Below are 11,166 nucleotides of genomic sequence, written 5' to 3'. Positions count from 1 at the left end.
AGATTAAAACTTGCTGCAGAACGCCCAAAGAAAAAACGCAAATCCAAGTGAAATCAGAGCTAAAGAGTTTCTGCTACAGATTGCATAATTTCATGTACGTGTAAAATAACTAGAATTTTTTAAGGCATGTAAATATTATTTCTTACCTTGGAAGCTTGAAATATTCCAGAGCAAATACTTGCCATGGCAAATAAAAAAAACGGTATGACAACTCCAGTGACAAAAGATTCCACTTTTTTTGTCAATTTCCAAATCAAGACATTATGGATGACACAACCCTTCATTCCAAGCACATAACCACGACTCAATTTTTTTATTCTATGGGCATTTAACTCCAACTGTCCGGTTATTACGATGAACAGTCCAACAGACATTGTGTCGAGGGATAAGTGGATGACAGAGACGCAAATAATGGACACAATATTTAAAAAAATTATAAAATATAAAACTTGTGGACTCGAAACATTGAACCATTGGTAACTTTCAAACAATACGTGTTGGTTTCTGATTGCCTCTGATGCCAAAGAGTAAAAATAGACTGATTGGTTGAATGAGGAAAAACACAAGAAATATACAAAGAGCCACTTTGAAGTTCTGGCATGTTTTTCCAATATCTTCGCCTCCTCGTCATTGTTGGCTTTGCAGTGATAAATCTTTAATATTCTTATGATTTCAATTACGTTGTCCCGGTGATATAAAAAATTAATTATCTTGATGCAGAGTGCTAAGAACTTCATAGACAAAACCAGAGACTTTGTTAGACCATCAATGTCACTGTTCTTCAGAAAAACTTGAGCAATCACTGTAATTGTTGCGTAAATGACTGTTGATATTACACCGAACCGGTACACTTTTCTCGCAAACCCGAAACTTTCATTTTCCTCGTACCAAAGACCAAAAAGTCGTAAGACATTAAAATTCAGCGGCAGCACGTCCATCTTGGCCGAAAGGTTGTGTTTCAATGAGCAATGTAGTTTTTAGGCCTATTCCTACGTAGGTTGCAAGTAATAATTAGATACTATTAAAGTTTAATATTAGCTTGTGTGAATAGCTACCCCAGCACTTTGATAAACGCAAACGAGCCGATTGATGACCAGCTAAAACTGTCATTAAAAGCAGAAATTCAATAAATGCGGGGGCGTTTATATTTTGGGTTGCTCGGACTTAATTGTTTTTTGATGTTGAAACTCTTGTATACATCAATAGCTTTATTTTACTTGAACCCGTGCAGTAGGTATGAGCTGTAACCCTTGTCACGTTAGGTGTATGAATTTTAAGTTTTAAGTAACGAAATATTAAACATCATTGGTATGCGTTGGAATATTAATGCCTTTTGGTTTCTAGTATACGTATTTTTGTAAGTGATTTGTAGTGTATGGCTGTTTCTTGAGGTGTATGACTACGTAGTAAAAATTAGATATAAATGAATTTTAATTGCACTTGGTATGTAGAGCTACCCCTATATTTTGGTAAATGAAAGAACGCCGTGATCAATGATAGTATAGGTATTAATGATGACCCTTGCACCAAGCGTGACGAGAGTCACAATATTGACATGGCATATTCAATTAAACTCAAGTCATCGATGTACCGCACAGTAGACGAATTAAAAACAATAATTCCTGAGCAACCCGATGAAAAAGAATCAATATAGCGTATTACTTCCCATCATACTCATATCTCATAAAAAAAAAAATAAAAAAAAAAAGTTGACCTTGTAACAAAAGGTTAAATAGACAAAACGTAGTGATAGGCCTGCGACGTACGCGTCAGTTCTTTTTTTTATTTTCGCTTTTAATGACCATTTTTCCTGTTAATGGATCAGTGTGTTGATCTATTTATTATACCAAACTAACCTGCAGAGGCTAGTACTAATTACATTGTTGTATGTCTTAATTGAACTTCTAATGTCCATTAAAATATTGGATTACTACCTGTTTATAGCCCTACATAGTCCTTGAAACTGCATTGTCCATTAAGACAAAAATTTACATCCGAGATGGACGTGCTGCCGCTAAACTTTTATTCTTTGCACCTTTCTGGTGTCTGGTACGAGGAAAACGAAAAGTTCGGGTTCGCGAAAAAACTGTATCGGTTCTTTGTAGTTGCAAGTATTTTTTACTTTACAGTAACACTAGCTGCTAAAGTTGCTCTAGAAAACAGTAACACTAAAGATCTAACTGAGTCGCTGTTTTTGGCCATGGCATTCTTGAATATCTGCCTCAAAATCGTTAATTTCTTATATCATCGGGACATTATGATTGAAATAGTACGAGATTTGAAAATTCCACACTGCAAAGCCAACAATGACGAGGAAGCAAAGATTCTATCAAAACACATGAAAACATCAAAGTGGCTCTTTACATTTTTCATGCTTATTAATATCAGCAGCGCAGCAACTTTTTTCTACGCATTTGTGTCAAAGGCAATCAACAGCGAACATTTACCACTCAAGACTTACCAATTTTACGATGACTCAAATTTACAAGTTGAATATTTCACGGCTCTTTTCCAAGTGATAGTGACCATTTTTGCAGTTGCCATCCATTCTTCCCTCGAAACCATGCCCGCTGGACTGTTTATGGTAATAACCGGACAGCTGGAGTTGAATGCCCATAGAATCAAAAAATTGAGTCGTGGTGATGTGCTTGACATGAAGGGTTGTTTCATCCATAACGTCTTGATTCGGAGAGTTAAAAAAAAAGTGGAATCCATGATCATTGGTGTTGTTGTCCCATTTTTTTTCTTTCACATGGGTATCATTTGCTCAAGCATATTTCAAGCTTCCACGGTAAAAACTTTATTTTAATGCTTGGTAAAAATTTTGTGATTCTTTAAACTATTTAATTACTGTTTCTGTAGTATAAACTCTTTAGTTCTGATTTCACGTGGATTTGCGTTTTCTCTTTAAACAGTTTGCAGCATATCTTCATCTATTGCTGGTTCGGCAATCAATTAGTGCTAATGGTAAGTTTTTTCTTCTATTTATCCATAGGAAAACTACAATTTGTTGCTGTTGTATGGTTTTTTTAAAACAGAGTCAAGAAATATCGAATGCTATCTACGAAAGCGATTGGACTTCAATGGAACCACGTGAAAGGAGATTTTTGTTTTTTTTGATGACTTGCAATAAAAAAGCTCAAAGTATTTCCTGTCACGGATTGTGCTCGCAAAATCTGAACACATTTTTATGGGTATACAAAATGAGTGATCGTTCATATGAAACTAGAAATAAACTAACATGTCTTTTATCAACTATCTGATTATGCACCACTTAAATTTTTAGGTAATAAAAATGTCTTACACTACTGTGAGTTTATTGCATCAAGCCAATGCAAGAATTTAGACAACACTGCACTACATTTTTTTTTAATAGATAGGACGTCATTGTTTGTCGAGGAAAGGATCTACTGCGCAATGTCTATTATTATGTATTTTTTCCATTTTACTTTATTGTATTCAAAATTTAAAAAGTGTAAGTTATTAATACTTTAATAAATTATTTATTTTACAGTTGTAACTTGACTAGAGAGATGTCCTTGAATCTCATAATTAAATAAACTTTTTCTCTTACTGTGTAATTCAATGAATCAAATTTTTTTGTTTCATATTCTTTTTTTCTTCAAATTTGGCATAATGTCACGTAAAAACCTGTTTTCAGTTTTAGTTCTAATGTTCCTGGAAAAACCCCTGAGAAAATGATTCCGTAGAAATAAGTATAAAAGAACTTACAGTTTAATTACTGCCTTTTTTCTCTTTACATTCAAAATTTAGATGGGAAACCCCTTTTTTTAGTAACCAATGAAGAATACACGTGCTTATATTATGTGTTGACTACTACGTTGGTGGGGAATGTTTTCAAGTATTCACTTGCGTACGTGTATTTTACCGTAGATTCATGGATTAATACAAGTTGGTAGGAAAATTGAATTTAAACTTAATTAGCGAGTAGACTTTTCGAAAAAACAAATTAATGAAGTATACGAGATTATTTGAAGAAATATTAATTAAAAATTTACTTTACAATACTTAAATATTTATTCAAAAAGAATCTATTTTCAGAAAGTACCAATAGATGTTACGGCTTCGACTTCTTGCTTGGTTTTATTGATTTCCCGTATTTTCACATTAAACGCTGTCATATGAAAACTACGGACGGGCTAATACAAGTTGAAAATAAAAAATTTTTTATTTCACAGAACCTAATAATTTCTGAAAAAAGTTTGACTTCAGCTTCTCACATAAATGAGTAACGTATTGTTTGCACTGTACAGTCATAAACTACAATTAATTCTCAAAAACAGTGACGATTGGAAACTTTTGTACGTGTAAAAAATTCCGCGTCGTCATCACCAACTTTCGAATTGTGAGCGCAAAAATAATAAAATGAACGTATGAAACTCGTTTCAACTTGCTGACGAATAAAAAAAAAAAACAAAAAAAAACACTATCGCTCGTCTATCTTTCATATTTTTCAAAAGTACGATTATAAACGTACAGCAAGAGCGCACAAAAATTAAATTCTTCGGCCAATGGTTCCCGCGTTTTTCCACGAATCAGCGGATAGAAACACGAAAGTAACTATTGATACAAAACCAGTGCAAAAATATTTTTTACTATCAAAATTCCACCGACGCAATCCAGAGCTTCCACCTCAGCTTACACATCCCCATTTCGCGAAAAAGCAAAGAAAACGAAAACTGGCATCTTTCCACGGAATTAAAATGCATGGCTGTCGCGACGTATCGAGAGCCGTACGCAAAACGAGGAACTGCAGAGATAGCGCGGACACGCAAAAAAAAAAGTAACGACGTACGTGTGCGCACGAAAAAAAAAACAGGGGTGGCTGCGGAAAAGAAGAGAAGAGCAGATAACGCTGTCCTGTGTGTACGAAAAAAAAAAAAAAAAAAAAAAAAAAAAACGCACCACGGAAGCACAGCGACGACAACTCATACGCACCCCCTGGACATCCGTTTTGGGTGGGGTCTCCCCCGCTGCCAATGTCAATCCGTTCTCCCCGGAATTTATGGTGAACGATGCATTACGTAAATTGTGAGCGATGCGTCGCTGCAGCGTCAGAGAGGTAGATTGAAGGTATAGAGGTCCGCTACAGCGTTGCACGGGGAGTAGGTGAGTGGCGCCAAGAGGAAAGAAAGCCCTGTTATTTCTCCCTCTATTCTCGGATCGTTTAAACATTAAAACGCTGCCTTTCTTCCGCGCTGCTGCCACTGGTTTGCTCTCGAGTAGCGAATTTTCTCCAGGTGCCAACGCTGCTGCTCCACGATACGGTGCAGAGGGTGGTGGGCCCGCGAGCGCGTGGAAACAGAGACTAATCATGGCGAGGGTGCAGTGGTTAAATTTTCAAGCACGTGGATATGAAAAGGGAGAAACGGCCCAGCTCGAGCTAGCTCGAAATTTTTCAACGTTATTAGGCTGAGAGAACAGGCGGTTTTTTATCGTTTGTTACCGTTGCGTCTTGCGGATGGGGCCTGAGATCCGGGATTCAGTGAATAATTTGCCAGGATTTGGTAAATGCATTTGACAAACTTTTGAAATATTTTTTTCGTACCCCGGTTTTTCTCATCCGCGGGTGCAGATGCACGTTTTCCCCGGCAAATCGAATGGCCGAACCTGTGGCGTCATCAGTCTCCTTTCACCGTGCCGGAGACAATGGAGCTCTTGATTCTCTCGCTACGCGATTCTGTACCGCAAAGATCTATGCACACACACACATGCGCTGCCTGGACGAAAAATGTCCTTTCAAGTGTACCGAGGACGAGAAAAAAAAAAAAGAAAAAAAGTCGAGCCACACGATGTACGTGCGTACACGGCAGCCAGGAAGTTCTCCCTTTATGCTCACGAGACCAAAACATGTTGGTTGGACATGCGGACAGGCTAATTCGGTAGTGCGTGAGATTGGCTTCTTTATTCTGGACTGCTGGTGCACGCCCTCTCTCTGCCCCGTTCTGTGCGTCTGTATCGCCATGCACCTATACGTACGTGGCGTGGAAATTCGAGGAAATACTTGTTACGTATCGCAAATGGGGTGCCTTGCATCCCCATGAGCCTCCACATGTACGAGCTTTCCTCGTTTCCCGAGAATTGGACGGCGAGTTACTCCAGGCTAGGGGTCAAGGGTCAAAAGGTGCACTGTGTTTCAACGTTATTTGTCCTTCATGGGGTATATTACCGGGTAATTCTGTCACCTTGGTTGGTATTTGGAATGGTGTTTTTTTTTTTTTTTTTTTTTTTTTTTTTTTTAAATAATAAAACGTACGTATTCTGGATACTGTGTTTCAAATAACTTCAAAGCTTTCGTCAACTGAGTAGGTAATTTTCATAATAATTTCAATGTTTTTTGATATTTTTAAGAACATCTTGCCTTTGTTACCAAGATTTGATACATGTTTTTGTCATAAAGTGTTTTGTACGAAAATCAACAAAAATTAGCGTAATGCAATTTCTATCTAAATTGAGATTCTTATTTTTTGATGTGATATAAAAGTTTTATGAAATCTCATTTCTCACAGTCAGAAGCCATTCGCGCCATAAATAAACAAATCGTTCATAAATTGTAACGATTTTATTGATTTTCAACAGCGAATAATTTTATTATACTGATTTTTCGTTGATGTCTTTCCACTGTGAATCGAATCTCAGATATAATTCTGGCACTCAGCCAACTGAGCTCCCGTGACTGTTTACCATATTTTTATTTTCTCACCAAAACAAATGGATCGTTGCACGAAAAAATGTTTGAAAAGCTCTTGACTTTGAATTAAACATTTAATCCTAAACAGATTCAGTTTAGCTAGTTCCATTCAGCCAACGAGCAAACGTACAAAAAACGTAAAAACTCGTACGTCCGTTCTCTAGCAAAGAGAAAAAAAGAAAAACGAAACGTCATGCACGTATGCATATTGAATCAGTTTGACGCGAGGGGAAAAAAAAAGAGATTTGTTTAATGCCGTGGCTTAATGTTTTTCCACCCAACAGATCGGCCGGTTTGATGGATGTTTTACAAAAGAAGAACGCGGGGAAAAACGAAAGCACCAAAGCCAGACGGGAAAGAGGGAGGGGGAGAACGTATTGCAATATTTAATCTTCCCCAATGATTTACCTGGATTCGGTTTCACGTCGGGATAAAATTTCAACAGACGCAAAAAAAAAAAAAAAAAACGATATCCCTCTCTGTGTCGCGACTGCAAATCCCTTTCCTTTATCAACTATCAAATTTGTTACGCGGCGAGTTTTTCGTTGTAGTCTGGTGTACTATTGTCGAGCCGGGGGGGATGGAAAAAAAGTTCCGATGCCCTTTGCCGATAATCTGCACGCCGAAATCGTTATTCCAGCCCGGCTTAGAGAACTGTCGGCGCGTTTGGCGTAGGAGTTTTGCGCTTCGTAAAAAGAGGCTACTCTCTCGTGCGCATTACAGTCGGGGACGAGTGCGATTGGGGGCGGAAGGGAAGGGGGAAGAAAAAAAGTAAAAGAAACGGAAGGGAATCGCTACTGGGAAAAATCGAGTCGGATTTCCTCGTTGGAATTTAAATGTACAATTTTCAACAGGATTTCCCTGCAGTTTCATTTCCACTCCCTCCCTTTTTTGCTATTGTTTTACCCGCTTTTGGCCGTAATGAGAAAATTTTTTATTTTCGGGAAGAAAATTTCAAAGTAAACCACCCGTACCACACGATATTTGCTCAGAATATTTTTACACTCTGGATACTTTATGAATTTAAATTGTTATTCTTGTCTGGGCAGTGAAACCCACGTTTACTTCACTACGATTGAAATTTTCCTACAGTTATTATTATTATTATTTTTTTTTTTCATACCTCAAACTTTTTTCACGCTTTAAATCCTAGGTGATCCCCCCCTAAACTCGTCCACAGCTACTAACTATTACCACGTTACTATGCTCAGCCCTTTCCATTGGATACAATGCTTGTGCAGTAAATTATAGTGTGGTATTGGGATGAGCAAATCTTCAAAGCCAAATAACCGAGAAACTCTATGCAGCTGCTCAAATATATTATATGTTTATTGCACACTTGTGATCAATTAGGTTCTCTGAGAATTGTGATTTTGTGCTGCTACGTTTTAAATACCATACTATCAAGGACTTGTCATTAAAACTCTACTCGTAGCTGTGCAGGCAGTTCACAAATTTGTATACTAATTAAAATGTAGTTAAACAACCACTGGCCATCGTTGCTCGACGCGCGAATAATCCGTCACGACCGCAAACTCCGTCGTCATGAGCTAATCCGCCACCACGGGACGCCAAGGAGAGAAAAAACCTTTAATGAAACAGAGAACAAAACCGAAGATAATACCCCAGATAGGGCGTTGGGTTTAATCATCTCGGGGTGCGGGAGATAAAGCTGCATCGCCGGAGAAACGAGCAAAGGATTGTAAAGTGCGCCCTGGCCGAGTGATCCCCCTTACTCGCGGGCTCTAATACGCTGACCGCCAAATTAAATTTAGCAACACGCGGATTATTGCGTTGCTGGTCCTGCTCTTCCACCGCTCCGAAAGAGCTCGTATAATCTTTGGAGGAAAAAGCAAAAAATAAACTCCAGGGAAGGGACATGATGAAGTTGGCTCCAAGGTGGGGAGCAAAAATATATGCATGTAACTGGGAACGAGGGGATTTTTCTCGTCAAGTCTTGGCGAAGGTGCAACGCCGATGTTAAAATTAGTTTTTCCCTAATTGGACTTGGGAAGCAGAAGAAGTAGCAGTGGTGGCCCGTGCCGGCAGTGACGTTCGATCAGCGGCTCGCCGCGCCCGTAATTGGAATCGTAAACCGAGATCCCGTCCACCGTGTTATCTTGTCCCCTATCTCGGCCCTTTTTTCCCTTTTTCCAGCTTCGCGTTACTCCTTTTTAAAGCACCGCGACCAAAGTTCTCGTGTCTCCTTCACCCTTCCCCCCTCGCGAGTTTTTTTTTTTTTTTTTTTAATACTCCCTGCTGTAAGCAGATGGACTCTTTCACTTTTGCTTTTTCACTTGCCTTTTGCGCTCCTCCACGCGATGTTGAACTCGTGATTGTACAGCGAAATTAACCAGACTCTAAGAGAACAAACAACAGTTTCAATTGGAGCATTTATTCCGATGCTGATCAAAAGACGAGCTCGCACGATACGGGTAGAGAATTAGTTGCACGGATAGATCGAAGCGAAAGCCCGACAAAAGGCCTCTTTTTCCCCGCTTTATCGTAAAACTTTGCTCATCCACCGGCTAAACGGATCGGGTATTTCGAACTAGGATGACTCCCCCCAAAGTCGTTTAGCCTCCCTCGGCCGTGTGGATAGATTAACAAACGGCAGATGTTTTTTGTTGCCCTCGCGAGTACTCGTTCGGTGCTGCACGTAGGTATTTATGCTTCAGCCCGGAGGGTTGTGTGTACGCATGCACGCGGGGAAACAGCGATTAATCAGAGCCGCAGCACTTGAGCACTTTGCGCGGGGGGTAAGTACGGGGAAAAGAAAAATGATAAGCGCGCACGGCAAGTGAGAATTAGGTAAAGTGTGCTCGTCACACTTTCCTCCCTCTCTCGCTGCATAATTTTGCCCCGCGCGTTGAGCCACGCCGGAAATATGTACGCAATATGTATACGGCCGTTGTTGCGGGGAAAAATTGCGGATTCCTCAACTTCACCGTCGTATTAGCATACCCGGCTCTTTTTTCCTCCCCCCGTGCGTACAACCTGCTTCCGACTCGCGTACGCGGTTTTTAATTTTTTCTTTCGGCACCTCGGGGGGGGCATTGTTAATTAAAACTTGTTAAATACGAACGGCCGGGGCGCGTGTTGGTTTTTCAAATTACGAATGCTGATTCCTCGCGCGCGCCCTTTCAAATATTTAACGCCAAAGAGCTCTCTTTTTTCGGAGGATTTTTCGTGCCTTTCCCCAATACGCGGGGATTTTAGTCCGCGAAACGCCACCCGGAATCATCGTTGCATCGAAAGGCGTTGAACACTGCAAAATAACGAAATCGACTTCGTTCCGAAAGAAGAGTCGGAAAAGTTTGTCAGACTTAGCCTCCATAAATAATGGATCCGTAATTTTAGGAATGAGTTTCGAGAGCAGTTGACTTGATCGCGTTATGGTAATGCCGTCACGAGTGCGCATGGCCAATCGCGAAACTCGATCCGCAAAGTTTAAGAGGTCTAATAAGATTATCGGATGGTGCCCGCTGAGACATAGATTTTCGAGATTCAAATTAATCCGAACTCATCGAGGATTATGACGTCTCCCACTTCCATTACCTATGGGCTTGAAATACTTTTATAAAATATATAATCCAGAAAATCAATTGTTATATCACACAAGCTCAACATCGTTTGGAGCATTTTGAGTCAATGATAAAAAATCCCTGAAATATCTCACCAATGAATTGAAACGCATCGCGCGACAGAGCTCTCAAACACCTCCGATCTCGCTGTGCAGTTCAAACAGTATACCAATAAGCTCGGCTCGCGAGAGAGGATGGAAAGTGGGAGGAGTGAAAAGACTTATTTCACCTCGAGGAAAAAGTCCTGCGGAGGACTCGGGGGTACGTGTGGTCGCTTGCTACCAGGGCTATACCGCGTAATGATAGAGACACAAGGCGAGCTCGGCAAGTGTGTGTGTACACATAGGTGCAGAGAGCCCCGCAGCATGAAGCGAAGGAGGAGGGCGAGGGACTATGCGGACGTAAGTATATCCATCGAGATCCGGTAGTTTATGCGGGCCAGAGGCGGCGTCCGAGCTACTGCATATACCACGTACTTTGCTGCCTCTGCATCGCCCACTCTGATGCTGAGCCGATGCAAAATGGCGCGGAGTAAGCGGATAGCCGAGGACTCCTCCTTTCCCCCTGGATATTCTTATCACCGCAAGAAGACATCTCTCTCTCTCTCTCTCTGTGTGTCCATATACTGATACGTGCAGCGCTGGGGCTCGCGCGCGTGGGGACACCCCCTCGACCTCCCGGGCGCCATCAAGCCAATGTTCGGAATCCCTGGTGATGCACGCCCTTTGCCCTGCCAGACACATAAAATGCCAGGAGAAAGCTAATTTTCCTCGCGGGCTGGACCCCTCTTTTTCGCTCCTATGTATATATATATACGTGTGGCGTGTACGTGCTGCTGCACCTTCGGAGTTTGCTCTTTGGGGCGAGGGG

At 40.6% G+C, this 11,166-nt stretch overlaps 1 protein-coding gene across 1 annotated transcript; it reads left to right on the top strand.

Moving 5' to 3' along the window:
• Positions 1–1,999: 1,999 nt before the first annotated feature.
• On the top strand, positions 2,000–3,346 carry LOC149374990 (odorant receptor 94a-like). The gene is made up of 4 exons (XM_089590789.1): positions 2,000–2,791; positions 2,863–2,967; positions 3,039–3,194; positions 3,287–3,346. Exons 1-4 carry the CDS (start codon positions 2,000–2,002, stop codon positions 3,344–3,346), a joined length of 1,113 nt encoding a protein of 370 aa, XP_089446915.1.
• The last annotated feature ends 7,820 nt before the right edge of the window (positions 3,347–11,166 follow it).

The sequence above is a fragment of the Copidosoma floridanum genome, unplaced genomic scaffold, assembly GCF_036245765.1.
Source record: "Copidosoma floridanum isolate Cflo_tuat_1 unplaced genomic scaffold, Cflo_Japanese_pri ptg000013l, whole genome shotgun sequence".
Classification (NCBI taxonomy): Eukaryota; Metazoa; Arthropoda; class Insecta; order Hymenoptera; family Encyrtidae; genus Copidosoma; species Copidosoma floridanum.
Note: the sequence above shows the minus strand (reverse complement) of the source record. Positions and strands in the feature narration are given on the sequence as shown.